At 25.5% G+C, this 23,135-nt stretch overlaps 1 protein-coding gene across 3 annotated transcripts in view; it reads right to left on the minus strand.

Annotated features, from left to right (window-relative positions):
- LOC136984619 (protein O-mannosyl-transferase TMTC1-like) overlaps nucleotides 1-22,254 on the minus strand; it is a 105,868-nt gene extending 83,614 nt beyond the window's left edge. For all 3 annotated transcript variants that reach the window (XR_010882214.1, XM_067281683.1, XM_067281682.1), the window contains exon 1: nucleotides 21,873-22,254. Coding sequence is in view for 2 of the 3 variants with exons in the window: in XM_067281683.1 (XP_067137784.1) it covers nucleotides 21,873-22,216 (344 nt within the window). In the remaining variant the exon portion in view is untranslated. The remainder of the gene's footprint in view (nucleotides 1-21,872) is intronic.
- Between the last annotated feature and the right edge of the window lie 881 nt (nucleotides 22,255-23,135).

The raw sequence follows: 23,135 nt of genomic DNA on the forward strand, positions 1-23,135 counted from the left end.
ATTTATAATTGGAATTTTATTTAAAAATAAATATTAATTTAGATTTATAAAAAAAATCATAAAATATTTTAAATAAATAAAAACATTATTATTTTATAGATAAGAAACCGTAAATTTTTCATTAATTCTGAAGATATTCTCCAGCGCGGTTCCTTTTTTTTATAATTTATATAACTTTAGAAATATCAAAGAAAAAGAATTTTCACGAAACTACACCCATGAAATTTTTTGTGAGAAAGTAGAGAATTGCTTTCTGCAACAATGCACATGTGAAATAATTTTTCTCAAACATCTGTAACAGTTTCTTTTCATAAAGAAAATTCTTTCAGATGGAACATTTCAAAAACATTTACAGTTAATTTCTGTTTTATTCAATAGATAAAGAATTGAATAATTGAATAATGTACAATTGCATTATAAAGAATAAAAGGTTGATAATAAATTAATTAAATATCATTTCACGCAATGGAATTTTTAAATATAATTTGCTATAATTATATATATTATAGGATAAGTTATATTTAATGCAAAATATTTTATTTGACCCGTCGAGTTATATTTATTCAGGCCAAAGAATTCGACAAAAAGAAGTGTGACTTGAAAGAGTTGTTACGGCCATCTGCTGCATATTTTCCACGTCTGTTCGAGTCAACAAAAGTAAATTTTTCTCAAGTGAATTTCGTGTTTCACTCCCAGTCTGAAATAAAAACCAAATGCGTGACATCCACGAAATCACGCGAAAAGAAAAGTCCTTTGAAAAAGGAGGTCAAAGACTCGAGAAAAATTTTTGTATTTTCATAATAATTTGTGGTAAAGTTGCGAAAAATTGTAACTAGAGAAGTAAGAGGTTTGCATCATAATCGTAATTTTCTTGGGCGGTGTTTCGAGTTGTCGATTGCACAATCACCTTCGACGTCTCACACCCACGTAACTGGGTGTCGACCTCTTTGGCAACATTTCAACCATTGATGCTGGCAGCTCTGTGCAGAACCTGTCATCCAGTGAATGGCCATCGAATGGGTCACAGAATGCACCTTCTTTTTCTCTTTTCCTTCTTGGCTCTCTTTCTCTTCCTCTTCTCCTTTCTGATCGATTGGTTTGTTGTCAGTTCTGAAGTATCAACCCCCTTCAGTATGCCATGCGTCAATATAAGGAACCACGTAACGCAGATACTTCAGATATAACTGAATGCCTAAAGTAAATATATAATCTTATTCAGTTTTATAGAAAGATTGAATGCCCAGTTTTGTAAAGTTTACACAACTTATGTATATACCTACATAAAATTCTTTTAAATGCATTTTGAGATATGAATATGTCAAATGAGATTGTAAATCTCCTTTAAAAACAAGCCATTTCTATATTTTTCAATTAAGTAATTGAACAAGTTTACACTTTACTTTAAATTCTGTTTATCTTATTTTATTTATAGATCGTTATTTTCGTTAGCTTTTCCTTATTTATTATTTCACGTTCATTGTATTATACATTTATTATGTTGTACGTTTTACTGTGAGTTTATTATGTTATACATATATAAAACACTTTATCTAACTTTCACTTCTGTTATATTAGTTTAATCGCTTGTCACGTTTATAGAATTATTCATTAAAATAAAAACATTACTATTTGTCATAAAAATATATAAAATGTGTTACAAAACTTGAAAGCACGCTTGTTTATAACTTATTTTTACCAATTTTCTTATATAAAATATTTTACTTTATTTTAAAATAAATTTTATCAGTTTAAAAATTTAAATAATACATTACATAAATACATTTTTACTACAAATATTTACAATCCACTATAAATTAAGCGAAATATAATATGAAAAACTTTAAATAATTTATATATTTTACCTGCTTTTCTTTAAGAAATAAATTTTGTTTTTCACTTGTTTAAAAGTGAAAAAAAAATTATTTCTTAAAGAAAAGCAGGTAAATTATGAAAAATTTTAAATAATTTATATTTTATATTTCGCTTAATTTATAGTGGATTGTAAATATTTGTAGTAAAAATTAACATAAAATTAGTAGATAAAATTCTAAATTTAATGTTACAATTTCTACTAATAATCGATATAATTTTATATCCCATCAGTGAACAAAGAAGTTTAAAAAAAGGAAAAGTTTTAAGAATCGATATCGAATGCAATATCTTTAAAAACTTCGATTCCATTTTACCATTAACTGTGGCATGGTTGTACTTTAAGAGAAGCTATCAGTTTGAAGAAAGAGCCGATTGGTTAATGATATTATCCAATCAATTAAAAGAAAAGAAAAGACGGATGGAATTGCCGTCTTCACCATCATTTGACACCATGTGTACCATCCAATAGTGAAGGAGCACCATCAATGTCACTGGAACAATGGTAATCCAATACAGCTGGTGACATGGTAAGCCATTCTTTCTCTTCCTTTTTACTAACTGCATGCTACTTGTAAACGTCACAGTACTTGTTACTTCTAAAGAAAGCATCTTTAATGATGTACTTCGTTTTTACTTTTTCTTTTGCAGATGTTTTCGTTTTCGTAACAATGAAACTTTTAAGACCAACAACTTTTAAATAAACTCATATTCTATACTTATTTAGAATTTCTGGTTTCAGCTGACTAACAACTTTCTTAAATTAATTTTAACAACATTAAATGAAGATTCTCAAATTTTCTTAAATAACAACTACGTAAACATTTCATTTATTTTATTATCCTTAAGATTTATCATTTATACGTAACATTTATGGATAATTATAAATAAAAATGTTAACTTTATAAATTAAAACGGAAGTAAAATATATATTTAATTATAAAAATAATTAAAAATTTCTCCTTCTTCTTCCAGTTGCATTTTTATTATGTATATTTTTCTTTTCCTGATTAAAATAATAATTGGAGTTTTATTAAAAATTCAACAATATATAGAACTTGTAATAAGATCGATCTGATATGTCTCAATTTAGCCAATTACTGTAGCAAATGCAATTACACATACCAAACTACTGGCAAACACATCAATAATTACTTACCACTTGACAATTGCCTCATCTTAGATCAATCGAGCAAAATCGAGCTTAGTTAAACGGTTAAAATTAATAATTCACCCTTTCCTATATTAAAGATAACTTAAGTAACTAATAGTCTCGAGAGATAGTTGCTATCTTCTTCCACTCAATACTGTTCAACAATGAGTCATGACTTCACTTTATATCGATTTTCACAAATGTTTCAAGCAGTTTAAAATACTTTTAATGTTAAAAGCATAATTATCGCATTTCAAGTTAAAGTTTAATGCAACGTTTTTACTCGAAAATAGCTTTAATTTTCATTAATACTTCCTGAACTAATAATCAATCATAAATCTTCACAAACCAAGTATTCTACTGTATTAAACAGTACAAAAATTTAATTTAATGTAATATTTTTAAAAATGCTTAAAATGTGAAACATTACTTAACTAAATGATACATTTCATTTTATATGATTTTATTTTGCTACGAACGAAAATGCAATAATAAAAGTTTTCTATCTTAAAAAATGACATTATAAATCATTTCTTAACTGAAGTTTAAAATATCTCAATATATTTTAATAAAGAAATTAATCATTTTAAATTCGCTGTCCTTTTATCGATTGAAGAAATATATAATCTAATAATAAATCATAAATTCTCATAAAAATTCAATTTAACTTTATATATATAAGCAAGTTTCTGATTAAGTTGGTAAACAAAATAACGTGTTAACAATATAATTCTTAATATATAAACTATTAATACATATTATTTCATATAAATAAACCAAGATAAAGAAAACAATAAGTATGTTTCTCTGGGTAAGAACAAAGGTAAGAATATGCTGTTGACAGATCTGAAATCATGTCTTTCTATCTGAGATGGAAACACGTAGGTGCTATATGTATATACAGAAAGACGTGGGTTTATATCAGAAGCCACTACCACTACGAACATATATACATATAATAATACGTGGGTTCGGTCCCATGGAAACTAAAATTGAAATAATCTATCTTTTATTTAGACTTACTTTGGCTTGTGTTTCATATATCTTTTTACTATTTGTATATTATCAATTTAATGGCATTTTTACATAAAATTATAATATTCATAATTAATAATAAATTTAAATAATTGTAAAATAGACAGAATTATGGCAAGGAAATATGACATTTTCAAATTATTGGCGAATATAAAAGTAAAATAGGAAAGAAATTCATATAAATAGCAGAAATCGATACATTTCACTTTCTTCATCGTCGTTTAAATTTATTTCGTACGACTTCTAACAAATATCACAGAGGACCACTTATGTTTAAATAATTTTCTATGCTTTTTCTAACTTCTTTTAAAAAATAATGTAATTATTTGATTGAGGTATTATAATTCCGAATAAAAATTATGATTTTTAATTATTTAATTTAAAAAAAAATACAAAAATTATTTAATTTCAAAATTTCTATTTTACAATTTTAAAAATATGAAATGAACCAAAAGCCATTTAACCGCGATATATTTATTCAGACCAAACCAGAACAGTGACATGTGTCTAATCCAAAAAGGTTCTAAACATTTTTGAAATAATTTTTAAAAGTATATCTTAATTGACTTTTGTACCACCCTATACAGTTAAGTTCTTTACGTTTACATTACTTTAAACAAAATATATACAATTTTTTTATATATATAAATCATTTTTCTTAAAATGATATAGTATTTTTTATTACATAAGAGATTTCATTGCTATTTTCAATACGGACATTTATGTTTAAAAGACTTTAGTAAGCATTACTGTTTATACATCACAGAGTTTGTGGCATTGTGCCTAACTAAAACACTAAGGTATTTTATTTATAAAATAAAATATATTATGAATTATATGAAATACAGTCTGATTATATGAAATATTGAATTATAAAAATGTCTTTACTTAAAAACAAAATTCTATAATTGTAAAACTTTTATAGTATCGAAAATATATTTATCTAAAGTAAATTTGTAATATAGATTTGCCCTAGATAAATATATCTTCAATTTTATAAAAGTTTTATTTTGTTTCGTGTTTCAAAAATATTGATAATGCCAACAAAATGTTTAAATAAAAACCTTATACATATATATATATATATATATATATATATATATATACATTGTTTTTACTATTTTAAATCTCTACATTATCGTTAAACTTTACCAAAGTTATAGGGCATTAATCAAAAAGGCATCTTTCTACACTCGATCTTCTTTAGATAAAAATCAAGCCAACTTTCCAAGATTTTTATCAAAATTTATCTACAATTTTTTAAACTATTTATTTATTTATTTTTATTTTATAACTTAAAAAATAACGCGTTAAACCTTACCGCGGTATTGATTATATAATTTAACTTATCAGTTTTAATGAATTAAATATTAAAAATAAAAAAAAATCGAAATCCATAACTCCAAATACGAATTAAATTGATGAAATATAAATAAATAATCCAGTTTGTTCATCAAAAAGATAAAATGTTAAACAATCATAGGTTGTTCTGTTTTCTACAATTTATAGATTTCCAATAAAAGTACTGGAAAATAGATGTTGAGATTGCGTGTTGATCAAAGAAAGAAAAACTCTAAGATACGCCTTTCTCCTTTCTCAATACAAGAATTTAGACCAAACTTGACTTACTACATTACTAAACTGTTTACAGGTATGATTTGTTCTAAAGTAAATTCTTCATAAAAGTCAACTGTATAAAAATTTCATAGTTTTATCCGAAAAAACTTTTAGGTAATAGCTCTTCGAAATTCTTTTAAAATCATATAATATTTGAAAATAAATATTTGAAATTGATTTTTTTTCTTCCTTCTTGAAGTAGAAATAAGTAATAAAATTTACTTTATTATAGATTTTATATACTCAATTCCATGTAAAAAATATTAATATTGAAAACAATTTTAATGCTACTTAATTAGATTTTAATTTAGAATAAAATATAAGCTTTTTCACATTTTCCTGCTCTTCTTTATTTATATTTTGTAAATAAATAAGCAAGCTTAAGATCGCTTGTTTGTTAATATTATTTTTTCTTTATAACGCATTTTTTTAGTCTTGGAATTATCTCGACCTATTTTAATTATGGATACCGTGAAATTAACTTAAAATCGCCAAATACAGCGAATTTAACTCAATTATAGCGAATAAAGAGTTTAAACAAACAGATTAAATTATCATTATAAAGATTATGAATATACTTATTTTAAATTAATCATTTTACAATTTAGTATATTAATAATATCCCTAATAAATTTCAAGAGTTTTGAAGTAGCATTCACCTGCTGGTCAGATTTTCCATGAATAAGACCAGGAAACCAACTGAGAATCGATTCTAGTCTCTTCAGGTGGTAAGCTGCAGAAAATACCACGCTATCACATAACTGATTACAATGATTCCACAACAGAAGGAAGTGTGTGCCAAATATAACCACTATAAATTCTCTTAAGTTATATAGCAAGAGTTTTTAAAATGTATTTTAATATATAATTAATTTAAATTAGAGTATATAACGAGCAAAAATTATTCTGACATCGTCACAATACCGGGCTGCAAATTTTAATCATATTTTAAATTTATTTAATTTAAAATATATGCTCTTGATCTCAAATTACTAGTGTCTTGCCCTTATACATCATACTTTTCCTGATAGCAGCAAACTCATTCTAGTCATCTATGTAATTCTGTTCTGGGGAAATTTTCAATTAAAATCTTGTGACTTAAATTCTAGACCCGAAGTTCGTATATAGTTAATTAAGGTCCATTGCTCCTAATCTTTCCATATCTAGTCTCATCTTTCATCTATCTAATACCATTCTTGAAATTAAGTAACCAGTTGTTTGCGGAGTACTGCTATTGGAGTAACCGGTTTTCGTTAAACTGTTGCGGAGTACTCCAGTTGGAGTAACTGTCAATTTTCTTTCGTAATTAACTAGTTGGTGGCGATTTAAGCACTGATTGGCTTTTATCTACATAGATTAAGTCTGTTTCAACGAATAAGATATTTGTTACCACCCCGTATTTTTAAATTTAGGCACAAAACTCCTCCATTCCATGTTAAGTCTATGGGAGACCTTTCTTTTGTTCATTTGACAATAAAATTCTAGTTAGCATGACTGTTAAGTTCTAATTGGTGTATTATTGCTAAATGACTATCCTTTGACCAATAAGCATTGACTTGGGTTTGTGGGGTGGGAACTTTCTTCGAAAAAGTTATACCAACTTCAAGCTACATTGTCAGCTACAAACATAAACAAACAATTATAAATCGTTATTCTTATCTATTTTTAGCATGAATTTAATAAATTTTTATGTATATTTATCCTATTTAGCAAATAAGCTTGTTTTTTAAGCCATTCAGCCATAAATCTTTCAAAAAACAAAGTACTTTCGGTAATGGTGGTACTTCCGTAATATATAAGATATACATGTATAGTCGTTAATATAATAAAGTAATAATCGCTTATTATAGTCTACTATTAGTACTATAAATTAAATAACGTATAAATAGAATCAAATACACATCATCAGTAATAAAAGTGTATTGACCTAGATTTAGAAAGGCCACCACCCCCCCACGCCGATCGACGTTATAATCTATAGGCCGTATTATTTCTCTACGTTGATTTAGAAAGCTGCAGTTTCTTTTATTTGACAGAAAATATACATGTCTAAGTAACGTATGTAACAAATTAATGGAAAATTTATAAAATAAAACGATTTTTTAAATATTTTAAATTCTTAAATTTTATTAATTTTTTTAAATGTACATAATATTTTGAAGTTAACAATCGTAAAGTGTAATATGTACGTGATAGAAAACTGAAAACAGATTATATCTACTACAATTTTTAAGCGAGATATCGCAAATTGAAAAACCACTTTAAAAACCACAAAACCTGTACGCAACAGCGGTGTTGTTTCGGATTATCGAGTGCGCAGCTGACAGGGTAAGGACAGACAGGCGGACGATAGTGTAATTTATAGGTCTACAATTTTTTCAAATTATAGCTCAATGAAGTCAAAATTCCATAGTAATTTCTTATTTTACACAAGTATAATTGTATAAAACTGTATAAAATTAAAAATTCATTAGTGTTAGAAGCATCCTTATTTCATTATTTCTCCTCATTATTTATGTATCAAATGAAAAACTTTCTATTACTATTCCATTTTAATCAGCCAAGAAAAAAAAAGTCTTCGAAGGAAAACTTGAAAATAAATCAGATTTTCTTTTTTTATTTAAATAAACTACACGAAGGCTTCGAAACGAAAGGCAAATACTTAGATTAAAGTAGATATTTTCTTTAACAGAATTTTTGAAGATGGAAAAAACTGGAATGGTTCAACTAAGAACAATGTGTTGTACGTTATATCACGCAACACAAAAGTTCTTTATCCAAACATTCTGAATAAAGAATCAGGTAGAGAATCATTCGACCAGTATCCAAGCTGTTTTTCTTATGTTTAGTATTTCTTTACTACTCTCGATTCAAATTGTGATTCTTTTTTTGCGCATTCCTTTGATTTCGGTGAAATCGTTTTCGATGTGTTAAACAAAAGTTGTTTTTTCCGTTGGTTTCTGATTAAAAAAAATAATAACAACAACAACTTCTACAAAACTTTTAAGCTGTAAAGAGATTTTGTAACTTAAACTTTTGAATCCATTATTAATATTAATTTGAATGCAGAAATGCTTTCATTCTTTCCACCTTAGAAAGTATGGATTCAAAATACAAAAGTAATAAATTGTAAAGAAAATTAACGAAATTTCATGCTTCAAATCATCTTTGTATATAATTAAGTATAATTTATTTAAATTTAAACTTTATATCTATTTTTAAACCGTTAATGGTATCATATTTTCAACTCAAATTATTCAGATATAAATGTTTTAAAACTTATTTACATATTTAAATAAGTTAAATTCCTTCTCATCATCATTAACTGAACGATCTTTTGGCACTCAATCATTAGAAATTTTCTGTAATTCTTCTAGTTTTAAGTTAGATCCGATAATAAGATCGCTGCCAACATCCCGAAGTTTAAAGTCACTTACCATCATTTGAATTTTCTATTGTAGACTTTGCAAGTATCCTGAATTTCTTTTAAGCATATTCTTATTTTAATGTAGAATATTTAGCCAAATCAACCGCATTGATACACAAAATATTTCTTTATAATTTTCTAAAAATATATATTTTTTAATTTTGAAATTCAGCATTACGTTCCAAAATCTAAATAGCAATATTTGTAAGTAAAAATAACGAAGGAAAAAAATTCTTAAAAAAATCTATTTGATGAAAATTTTACTGAATTCTATTAATGGCAAAATTCCAAATTGATAATGCTTTAAAAAAGTTTAAAATGTTTTTTTTTTGCAGTTTTAAAAGTGCTCCTAAATGATAATCCTCTAAAATGATATAAGAGAAAAATCCTTTAAAATGACTAAAAGATGGAAATATTCCAAAAAATCCCTTTCTGATGGCAATTCTTTAAAATGTCTTCTTATATAAATTGCTGCAAATTTTCCATTATCGGCGATCAATTTTTTAAAAAAAAATTTTTCTAAATATAAACAATTATTATTACTTTTTAATCATTAAAAATACTTAGTTATTGTAATCTTACGTTAGTATTTATATTAAAATAAAGTATTATTTTAGTATATATTTTAAAAAGTCTCTAAAATCCTACATCTTGTGTGAGGTACAAAATATTTTTGTTGAAAAACATGAAAAGTTAATACAATTTTATAAATGGATTTCTTGGTATAAATGGTGAAATGCTTAACAGATAAATTTTGAAACCATTTTCGATCATGTATAGAAAGAAAAAAAATGTAAGAAACTGTTTACCAAAATAAATATTTTCTTATAATAATGCTACATTAAATGAGTAAGGTTTTTTTATTTACTTTTTTATTTTTTGTAGAATAACCAATGTCGCAAAATACCTTAAATACTACAATGCGATAATGCTTCAATAAATCTCCTTAAGTATAAAAGAATTATTATCTTATCCTTTAACAGTAAGGTTGTTGAAACGATAACTTTAGATTTTTTTATACATTAAAAACCATTAATTATAAAACCATTTATTATCCGGATAAAATGGAGATTTTTATTGTTTACAAATTGCTAATGAAATATTTTCTTATTTTAGAAGTTTTAAAACTTAATTTAAAAAAAAAAAATATGATAAAATAAATATTTATTTAATTTAATTTTTTATTTATGATATTTTCATTTATTTTTTTTTCTTTAAAGCAAACCGTAGTAAATATTTATTTAGTGCTTTTATTCGTACAATGATTGTATACTTTGTAATTCTCAAAAGAACTTGAATTAACAGGAGAATATATTTTTATATATGCTTTACTGTAAAAAATCTGCATATATAATATGCAGATTTTTTACAGTAAAGCATATATTAAATTTTAATAATTAATATTTTAGAATAAGGGAGTGATTTATTTTTAGAAATTATGAATTTTTTTTTTAAAATATTGCATATTTAATACCATTTTAAACCGATTTTATAGCATTACTTTGTTTATAAAATAGAAAAATATACAAGTCTGTTTATATATAAATTTCAATATAGCCCTCTAAATAGGCCCACTGTCGTAAAGCGTAAATGAGTACTTATGAACGGATCTTTTCATAAATATTAAATGGAGAATTTTTCAGCATCTGTAAATTGCTATCATTAAATTACATGATTTTTAAGTTCTCAAACTTAAACGGTTGTGTATGCCTCATTACTACATACAGGATGATTCAAAAAAGAAATTTACAACTTTGAAAGTTTATAGAATTCTAATAAGAAGACACAGAATCGATTGAGATGTTAACTTATAAGAGAATACACCATGTTTGTCTCACGTAGTGTAGAAATGTTAAACGGGATTCAGGAGACGAGACATTCCTGGACAATATAATCTTCAGCGATGAGAGTCGACATTTCTTCTTAGTGGTAAACTGAACAACTGCGAGATTTGGGCTTTATAAATTCGCAAGCAACTGTGAAACATGTTCGTGACAGTTCAAAAGTAAATGAATTTTTTTCATTTACTTCTGTTAACTTACTTTATTAAGAATGAGTTCTTAATAAAGATAAAGTGTCCTGTACGTCCCCTTCTTTTTCATGAGAGAACCATTGACGATATAGTGTATCTGGATATGCTTGAAAAGTTTCTCATTTCACAATTAAATGACGATGACACTCAAGGACTCGTGCAGCAAGACAGCACACCATTCCACCACCTACCGATGTCCGGGATTTCCTAAATAAGCGTTGTCTCAGATCGGTGGATTGGTCGAGTACCGCCGATAAACATGGTCACCTCGTTGCCCGGATTTGTTACCTCTCGACTTTTTCCTCTGAAGTTTCATTACAGATCTAGTGTTTATTTCACTCTTGCCTGCAAACCTCGCTGAGATAAAAACTCAAATCGCTGACGCCATTTTAAAAGTGACAATAAATACTCTGCTCGAGTTTGGCAAGAAATTGAGCGCCATTGGTGATACAGTAAACATCCCCTGGGATGTTTACTGTATCACCAATGGCGCTCACAACAAACAACAATGACTTGGTGCATTTTCTTATAAATTAACACCTCAATATGCTTATACGTTTATATGCTTTTAAAGTTGTAAAATTCTTTTTGAATAGTCTTAAATAATTCTCACTGATTGGGGTTCAACGCCATATTCGATTTAGCTCGATCTAGTATCAATATACAAAATGAACAAATGGTAATGCTAAATCGGGAATTTGTATGTATGCAAATAGTGTAATGAGATAAATTGATATCTTATCTCTAATCCAAACGAAATGGAGTCTTATCATTAATACAACATTTAAATCTATAAAAATGTTAAGCCAACAAACAGGTATATAGGTTTTAGAATGTTATTCTTCTTCCTTTATTTTAAGGAACCTTCTCAAATTGATTCATCCAAAATCTATACGCTATTATAAACCATTCTGAGAGGATGAACACAGAAAAGTTATCGATAAATTCAGAATAAATTCTAAAATAGACCAAAAGAGAAAGGAAAGCAGTAATTCTGTTGCTCTCCTCCAGTAAGAAACAGAAAAAATATCGAACAAGAGAATTAATTAATCATTATTTAATTAACGCTTAATCTAATATTTTCAGGAAAATTTAAAGAAGATGTTTAAAGAATTTTTAGATCTTTTTACTCAGTATATTTCTTTAAAAGGGCAAGACAAATCGATGAAAACTCATACATCTACCTGTTTTCAAAGATAACATTAGATAAGGAGCTTATTTGATCATCTCTAGAACAGATTACTTCCCCTTGACTCCAATCATAATTCATTTCATTTTATCGTAAAATAAACAGTTGCGATGATTGGCAAGAGAAGGTTTGAGGATTACAATAATGATTCGAGCAAAATCCTTTGACGATCAATATGTGTACAGTATATGGTAATTTTGTAAGTGCTTCACAAGAGTAAACGTTGTTCATTGAAAGTCATTTTCTCTAAATCAACAATAAGAACATTTTTCATCAACCTTTCGAACTCTGTACATTATTACTTTTATCGATAAATACAGTAGATTGAAATTTTCAGATGGGTTTCTAAAATTTTGTCACTTTATTTCGATTATAGTAAAATATATTATAATTTTTTATATAGATAAATAAAGGAAGATCTAATCGTTACATTACAAAATATGAATGGTTCGAGACATTAATTCCAATTAAATCGATTTAATAATAAATACTAAATCGAAATAATTTAAAATAATATTAAGACGTAAATTATTTAAATATTAATTAATTTATAAAAAAATATAGAAATATTTCTGCCCGGATAATCGAATATCATATATAATAGAATTCGTATTTATAACACTGTATTCTTATTTATTAATTCAATACAAAATGCTTTAATATTCTTTCCTTTATCCACTACATGCTCTAAGGATAATATAACATGTTTGTACTTATAAGCCAGCCTTTGTTTAAGAAAGCAGAATTGAAACTGCAACCAAACTGGAGAAGGACTCTCATCTTCTCCAGTTTAGTTGCAGTTTGGTGTTCTTTCAAGAAACTAACCCATAATGATTATATTTTCTTAGCCTGTACTTCTTTACTATTTACAAATAATTTATAAATTCTTTCTTAACGACTCCAGCTGATCAAACTCAAGTTAACAAATAAAGATATTTAAATTAAAATTTAAAAAATATTCATCTTTTTAGATAAATGCACGTCTCTTTGTCATGAAAGTTTATTTTAAAAAAAGAAGGAATAAAGTAAAATCGAAAAAGATTTTCTTCGTGTAATTGTAAACGTCGTACGCTATGACTTTACTTAAATAAATGCAATAACAATAATGAGGATTTCTTTATTTTCTTGTTATTTTTAATGGCGATCAAACCATTTGATTTTTTAGGGTTGCATTCAGGAATATTTTTGTTTGTAAAATTAGATTGATTTAAATCGAGAAAAAAAACAATTAGATGCAGAGAAAAAAGAATAAAATAGTTCAATAAAATTTTTATATAACTAACCCATCTTCAGTAAATTCTAAAATTTTACTTCACAAGATGTAAATAAAATATTTCAGTTGAGATTCATAGTTAAGTCAACTTACCATAAATCAAAAATTCGACTTAACTGTTACAATTCTGTCGGACGTTTGACTTATGACAGAGCTCTGAATATGAACCCTGATGCGTACAAAAAAGTAATGATTGATTAAATTTACTTTAAATGCATTCAAAACTAAGTTAAAGAACTTTAATATTAAATTCAAGCGTTATCATTAGCTTTATTTCGCATTGTACCAATTAAACTGTTAAAAATTAGCAAATCAACTACATAATTCGTTTTAAAGGAACTAAAGCATCAGAAATTTACAAAAATTAGCTATATTTTAATAAAATTTTCTTTAAATTTTAAGTTCATTGACATGACTCTAATGAGCTGATTCATAGAACATCTATCTATATTTAAATTATATAAAAAGTGAGTAATTTACTGAATTACTTATAAAAATTTTAAATTATTCAATGATAAATTATACATTTATTTATGTAAATGTTTTATCTATTTTACATTTTTGTCCATTGTTCTATATTTTTCCTGTATTCGTGTATATAGATACAAATGTAGACTTGTATCTATATATATAGAAGAAATAAAGAAAAGTGCAGAAAGAATAAAGAATGAATGAGTATGGAAGAAATGAAAAAGAACAATGGACAGAAATGTAAAATAGATAAATAAAACAGATAAAATCGCAGCGATTTTTCATCTAAAGATCCTTAAATATCTTACAAAAAAAGCATAACTTAAAAGCTTATTTTAAAGGAAATTTTATAAAATATATTTGATAAATTATAGAATAGAATATCTTCTATAAAATTTGATAACAGTATTTTAACAAATTACAAAAATATTCCAAAAATTTCATAAGAAATCTTGATCGAAATTGAAGAAAGAGAACATCTGTGTTCTCTACTCTATTTTCCACTTATAACTTTTTAATATAGATATATTACATTATATATTCAGGAAGAAAAAAAATTCAAAAAAATCTCCCGCAGATTAGATATTTATTAATATTTTAAATCTTGGTAATTTACTGCTGAATTTAAAGAACGTTTTGAATAAGTTACGTTAAATGATGCGGAGCAAGAATGAGGTAGCGACGTTTTATAAAGTAAATAATGAGTTATGTTAAAATTTTTCAAATAGTTAGTGTTATAAAAAGATTTTTATAAATGGTGAAGATAATATAACGAGTAGCGTGAAAGGAAAAATTAGTCAAATAAATCATTAAACGAGTCATTACTTGATCTATTATTCAATTAAATACGAATTTGTAGCATCTGTTATCGGAAATAAACAGTAAACCAAAATAATAATTATTCCTGTTATTAATGAAAACTATTATCGAAATATTTAAAATCCAACGTTTTAATGATTAAAATATCGATATTTTTCATCATTATTTCTTAATGATGATGATGTTTATTTTATGTTTTAAAAAAGGAGATATGGTTTATTCCTTGTTTACATTGTAACATTGTATTACTTTTTAGATAAAATGATAATTAATTTAGTTTTTAAATGATAAAATATTAATTTCTTAAAAATTTAATTTTAAAATTTTATTTTCTCTAGTTTTTTTTTAAGATTCTTATTTTCTACTGAATCATTTGCCATATATTTTTTCATTTCTTATTCTCCTCATCTTGCATTTCTATTTATTTTTTCTTTTCTATATTCAGTGTAACCTCCTCTTTTTTTCCTGTTACATTCTCCTTATCTCTTTTCCTATTAGAACTCTTATTATCTCGTAGCCATTTCCCTTCATTTAACTGTTCGTTTTCTTTACGTTCTTTTCTTACTTCCATCTTTTTTCTTCGAATTTGTCAAACTGAAACAAGATTACAAAACATCTTCCCCTAATAAACTGCTAGAAAACATATTTTATTTTCATAAATATGATCAAATTCTTTGGAATTTCAAAAAGTTTTTCTGGTATATACATGTATATTTTATCATTCTAGCTATTTCTATGCACAACTATTGAAATCTCCGTCTATTCTTTAAAACATAAACCTGCTCTATATGAAAACTTTATGATAACATTATCATTTATTAAAGCTGAATCGAAAGAGTAAAAGTATGAATCTGTTTATATGTTTAGATAATCGAACTTCTTCGAGAACACAGTGGAATATCATATTTTCTATTTTTACTAAGTCCAATACTCTTGGATAAGGCAACTATCTAAAATTATACTTTCCCATAGAAAATACTTTTTCAGCAAAAAAGCCTTAGCAATTCTAGAACTGAACTAAGTCCTTAGGGGAATCATCTTAAAGAGAAAAACGCAGCAATAACAGAAAGTAAACTCAAACCAGATGACACATTTGTAAGGAATTTAGAAAAGTATTAGAAGAAGAGGAAAAATTCTGCTTTGGCATCATTATTTTGCTAGTTATGGTTGCAGTATCTTTGTTTTTTTATATTCTAAATGAGACTCTGTAGAGATATATCCACAAACATTTCGGATAATGGAAATAAGAGTAATTCCCTTTTGTTTGGATAGATATCAATATCGTTTTGTAAGTCGAAAATAATGATTTTCAACTAAATAATTAAATTCTAAATTTCATATCTTTCAAAAATGCATTTATTTTATCAGGAATTAAAATACAGACTTACTTCTTAAGTCTGTATTTTAATAAGAAGAATTTTTAGCCTCTTTTCTTCATAATTGAGCTTAGTTTATTCATGAAAATTTATTATTAGAATTATTTTTAAATTTTTAATTAAGCTAGATTTATATTTTCTTCATAAATCGATGAAAAACTGATGACAATAAATGCTATTTTTGTATTATTATAACTAATCGGTTGTGGTTTCGATTCCCTTTAGATACATTTTTCATTTACAATTTCATAAATTCGACTTTGTTAGCAAGTATTTAAATGCTTTTAGGCAATTCTTTAAATATATCAGTAAACTATTATCTGATCGAAACTATCCAATTATTTTCGTCTTAAAAAATAGAAAAGTGTCCAATTTTCATGTTAAAGTATACAAATACATATTAAATTTTTTAAAAACACTAATGAAAACGATCTTATAACATAAAGTATAATAAAAATAAATAAAAATTAAAAAACTAATTTTAAATTAGCATAAAAAACCGAATTTCCTGAATATTTTATAATAAAAAAGTAATGTAAATCAGTTACTATTTTTAAGAATTTGCATGTAATTGCTAGATGCAGAAAATTTATTTAACTATTTATTATTAATATAAAATTTATAACTTTTTTTATATAGGCCTATACATTCAATAAAAAAACAAAATTCTCTTATATATATATATATATATATTTATAAATATTTATTACTAGAACTGATTAAAATATTATTACCAAAGTATTACACATCCATATAATAAATAATTCATTTTTATTAAATAAAAATGTGAGGCACAAAAAAGCAAAAAAAGAATCCATAATATATAGACATTTGGTGAACGATTCATCAGTTTTCTTTATTCATTTAATATAATGGATTAAAATAATTTAATAAAGGTTTAGAAGAAATTAAGAAGAAAGATTTACAGAAAAGATTTAAGAAGAAATCTGATAGATAAGGAAAGTTTCATCTTCAACAATAAAAATGAACTGGAATTCGTTTCCAAGATAGAAAACAAACATACTTGTTTTACTTTTTTGTTTCTATTACTCTTAGATATAAAAAAAATCCTTTTATTGTGTTCTTGTCTTATATTGCATCGATGTAATAAAAGATAAATTCACGCGTTAAGTTTAAAAAATTTCAAAACGCAATCCAGTAACGTAAGGAAATATATTTTTCCTCCCTCCTAAACTGCTCCAATATATATTATACTAGTTACTATGATGAAATACATTCTTCTATATGTATTAATCTTGTTAAATTTGTTTCACGATTTCTATTTATATGTATATAGAAAAATTCTACGAAATAAAAATAGTTTACTGCGAAATTTGTCTCCTGTAAATTCATAAAAGTGTGGATTATTAAAAATAAATTTTGTTTAATTTTCTAAAAACTTTTAAATCAATACTTTATTAGTTTAAATGTTACAGAAAAAATGTAAAATTTAATTTATTTTTGTAAGAAAAATTTATTAAAAATTTTATTTTATTACATTAAATATTTTTAAAATAATTAAAATGTCAATTTAAAATGTCTTATTTTTATAAAACAAAATTTAATATTTAATATATCAATAAAAATTAATAAAATATTAGAAGAAAATAGTAAAAATATAAAAACAAATTAGAGAATTAAATTTTTTTCTCAATCGAAACAAACATTCAGATAGATAATGTGTAATAATAATAATAATAATAATAAAAAGACATTATACAATCTTAATATTATTATTAAGAATACAATGCGTAATATTAAAACTATTTTTTAATAAATTTATCAGAAAATCTTATGAAAAATTAAAAAAAAAATTATATAAAATCAGTTTAAAATGATTTAATTATGCTATTTTTACAAAATAAATTGTATAGGTCTAAATAAATTATATTATTACATTAATATAAAATACTAAAAGTATAATTCCACTTAATATTAAATACTTAGTTTGAATTATTCGAAAATACAATAAACCTTTATCGAAATGATAATTACACTCGATTATAATAAAAATTATCAATAAATTAAACTGAAGCTAGCTATTAACCACGCTTTTGAATGAGTATAATAATGTTCATAAATCATATATAATAAAATGGAATAATCAAAATTAATAGAAAGATTAAGAAAGAGTTTTAATGATAATTTTAGTTGGTTCTTTTCCATACATCAGGATGTAAATCCAACTATGGATTTACATCCTGATAAACCTAACCAGCTGATTTAGATAAGAAGTAAATGTGTTTTGTGCACAATAAAATTCAAACCTACCTTCTTCGATAACATGACAATTTATATTTAAAATATTTTCGAAAATAGTTTAGGACTCCATTTTAAATCTCACATAATTTTCCTATTATAACACGGTTTCTTTTACGTCATGTGTTATTCATACGTTAAGATTTATATTTTGGATTATTTGTTTAGTGTAATAATTAACTCCTAATTAAAATTATTTTAATATTAAATAATTTTTAAAATATTTCCTAATTTAAAATTGTTATTTTGTCGTTTTTGTATTCCATTTTTAATTTGATTATAAAAAGATACATTTTACCATTATTTAATTTTGTGGTTTTTTTACGTGTATTTATGTATTATTAGATTTTTATCTGTTCTGTATTTGAAAAAATTTCTGTTTCTATCTTTCGAGTGAAGCTTATTCGTTTGTAATCACTTACAAATGTAAGTATGACGTTCTGAACTTTCTTAATCTACTGCATTCCCGCTTGATTTTTAAAGTATTTCAAACGTGAATGGATGTCTCTTGACTAACGGCTCCAAATAAAAATTCTAAAATTGAAAATCTTAATTCCTTTTTTTAAAAAGTAAGCAATATTAAGAAAGAAATTTTTACATGGCAACTGCTTTATCAGCAATAATTACTTTATTATATTCTGTTAAATTACTATATTAAATTTCTTTACGTAAAGAAAAATAATTTTATTTATTACAAATAAAATAAAAACGTTATAACTCATAATTATAATAGTGTCAGATGAAGAGAAAAAAACATGGATTATATAAGATATGGTAAAGAAAAATGTGATAGATCTTTCATCTTCCAAATCTTATTGTTAAAGATAAAAAAAACTGTAATATGTCTTGGAAATTTTTAGAAATTTATAAATAATAAATATTATAATTTTAATTTACGAAAAGGCATGTAAATTATAAGATACAGACGTAAATAAATTAGATAACAGTCGTAAGAAGTAGAATAAATCACAAAGAAAAAAAGCTGATAAATGTAGATGTAGACATCTTCATATAAGTAGATAAACAATAGAAATGCCTATAGGTATTAAAATTATCATACATAATTAATGCTTTATAATTTACATACCAAAACAATCATCTTCAAGTAATCTATTTAGCAGTGTATTTATTACAAATTCTATACATTTATAAATATATAATAATATTTTTTACAAGTATAAATTAATAAAAAAAAGCTTTAAATATCCAAATTTATCTGCAAAATAACTGATTTAATGCCCAAGAAAATGGTAATTATATGAATTATATGATAAAGGAGAGTAACGTAATATTTAAATAAGATAATTGAAATTATTTACTCGCTTCTAAATATAAAAATACTTTGAAACGATTCGAACAAATATTTTAAATATTTTTCTTCACAGCAAAAAAAAAACCATTCTATGAATAAGTTATACAGTTCGAAATTTTCTTTAGTTTTTTATGGATAAATTTTTTTTTATTTATGTATAAATAAACAGTTTTAAGGTTAAAATAATATTAAATTTTTTTCTTCTATAATTAACTTTGAAAGCAAAAATCACAAGAAAGAAAGCACGTGGAGTGAGATCGAATTATTTATAAGTGTAGTGAAATCTGCACAAATGCTAGAATATTTTTATTTCTTAAACGTGATTATATCAAATTTCGAAATAAAATTATTTCAAATATTAAAAAAAATAAATATTTTTTTATAGAATTGTAAGAGCAACAGAAATTTATTGATCAGAGGAGAATTTTTTATACAAAAAATGTATAAATGTTTGTTAACGTTGCAAGGATGCTTATTTATTGTATAAGAGTTTAAGAAAGGTGGGAAAAAATAAAGTTTATGGAATGCTATTAATGGAATTATATTAAAACATTGTGTCAAAAACAATAAAAAAATTAACTACAGACATCCACATCCTTGAACATCCCCCCTTCGACACGCTTCAAATACTAGAAGGTGCGTTGTATTACTCTATATCATACAACAATATCCTAAATTGTTTCCTGACAGAAATTGTTGTATCTAAGTCACTACAAAAAGGTGAAAAGTATTACAAAAACAAAAACAAAAAGAATAATGTCCATAAAAAAATAACTGCGTGAAGCATTTGAAACAGAAAAGAGAATCGGTTCAACGCTTTTCTCGCTTTTAAATTCACAATTTTCAACGCAATTTTCAATCTTTCGAACTATGTAAAATGTATTCCTGACGTCCATTACTTAATGAACTCGGCTAGATTTGGCATTTTTCCAAAATCTTTACTTCTACTTCAATCCTTTACGTTAATTGGCTGTGTGAGAAATGACGTCAGATACTTGAAAAGAAAATCGTTCTCGTGTGTAAAATTGGTAGTTCGACGAAAAAAACTGCACAGTAACATATGTTGTTCTGTCATGAAAACAAACATTTCCCGAGATTGTTTCTTATACAAGCTGAAAGCCCTTTAATTTACGAAAAGGAACTCTTAATTTGAATCAAGTGTAAGTCACAATTTACTTTTTAACGCTATATTTCAACGAAACTACTTAATAAAAACGAGAGTAATTCATTAAAGCCATTTTATAATGTTCTATCTAAACAGTCGAAGTCAACTTCAATATTTGTTCTCCTCCCAGTTTAATCAACGTCTTTAATGAAGAAAACGACTAAAAACGCGTTCTGAATCTTCAATCGAGCGTAATACTCCAGTCGAATTCCTTGGTTGTAAATTCGACAAAAGTGCGCTTTACCCCGAGTAATTGCACGAGAATAAAGAACAAACTTTATTTTCTCTTCCTTACGCCTCTCTGAAGCAAGAAATATAAAAATATCTCACGCTGTGTAAGTAAAACAGAATTAGATACAACCAATGAAGGACGTGACGATTACAGAATCAATTTTATCTACTGGAAAAACAATTTAATATATTTACTTATTAAACACGGTTTTAGTAATGTATACGTTTCTAATGTAAACTATAAATTTTATTAACTATTTGTGTAAATCGCTTAATATTTTGGTAGAAAATAAGTATTAAAATAAACGAAAACTGTGTTGACACTTTATCGCCAGTATTTAAAGCGATTTTATGTATATTTAGCGTATCGAATATATTAATTGTGCACTTGAACATAAAGAAAGTGTAGTTTGTTATTCTTTTTCTTTAGTTTAACAGAGAGGCAGAATAGCGAATGCGACATTTGAACGATGCACTTCCAATAATAATCAAAAGATGCTGCTACTTATCCCACTTGCAGTAAATAAAGCGAATTTAGATATTTCTCCGATATATCGAATTTCCATTATAATCTCTTTACTTGCGTGAGAGAATGAAAGTAATTTTATACTATTGCCGAATTTCTTTTATTCTAAACAACTCACCTGAAAGTCAACGTTGTTAGAGGCCGGTATGATTTGTGACTCGTAGGTTCGGACATTGCTTTCCCCCAAAAATCATTGAGAAATAACTCGGATAGAGTAGTTTTCCCGAGTACATCGGGATTGGAAGTCACTGCAACCAGGTCATCATGGACAAAATCGCCTGATAGGGAGTTCAAATAGCAGGCGATCGAGACTGTAGTCACTAACCAGTACATGAGAATATCCACCAGCAAACAACCCTGCGAAGGAAGTTTCCTACATCTTATATGACCCGCACAGGCACATAGTTTATTCTCTTTGACGCGATAACATCCACAGTGATTTACTGTAGCTTTGGTCCCCATACTTTAACGGGACCACTTTGAAGACAGATCCACCACTTCTACTGCCCGTAGGAGCACTGGAGTGATTCGAGAACGGGCTGTAGTAGTAGCTCGGATACCGATCAATGAATTTGCGCTTGCCCCGTACCATTCGAGAAATCGGACGTTGAACAGAAGAAAGTTTCCACTATGCTATTGCTGCACATCCCCTATTGGCTGGTTTGTGATTTAACACCTTCATCCTCTACCCACCTTCTTCTATACTTGACTTTACTTTTAGCGTCTTTCCAACGCGTTTTTCAAATTTTTCTCTTTCTTTTATATTTTTTAATTGACTTCAGATCAGTAAAGGAGAATTAATATTAATTCTAAAAGTGTTTATCTAAGTTTTCTCCCATCTTGAAGTTTATTAGGGCATTTCTAATTTAAACACGTGTTACGTGTTTAATTTGTATGATGTTCTAAATGATCTGAGTAAAATGTATCATGGCTTGTTATCGGTAACGAGTAAAGTTTTAGCTTTGTTAATGATGTTAGTACACAAATCGAACGAATTTTGAAGCATTTTTTAATTAAGAAATCGTTATATAATATCTTAATTTTCTATATTTTTACAACTGTTTACAATTTTTTAATCAAATCTAAACCATTACATTAATTATGTTTATTAATTTTTAAATGTAATTAAAGACATAAAAAATTTTTAGATCATAATAACATCTAAAATTTATTATAGAGTTTTAATTAATCATTTTTAAGCTGTTTAATATGTGAAAATATGAGTTTTATGTAAGATATTCTCAGTTAAAACATATGCTTAATTAATTACTTTTTTAGGAATAAGTAATTAATAAAGTTAAATAACTTTTGCAAGTACTGTATACGTGAATTTTCTATTATGATGTATGTATAGAAATTATTTAATATTTTATTTCTGAAT

The sequence above is a fragment of the Centruroides vittatus genome, unplaced genomic scaffold (assembly GCF_030686945.1).
Source record: "Centruroides vittatus isolate TY-2023 unplaced genomic scaffold, ASM3068694v2 contig_926, whole genome shotgun sequence".
NCBI classification, from domain to species: Eukaryota; Metazoa; Arthropoda; class Arachnida; order Scorpiones; family Buthidae; genus Centruroides; species Centruroides vittatus.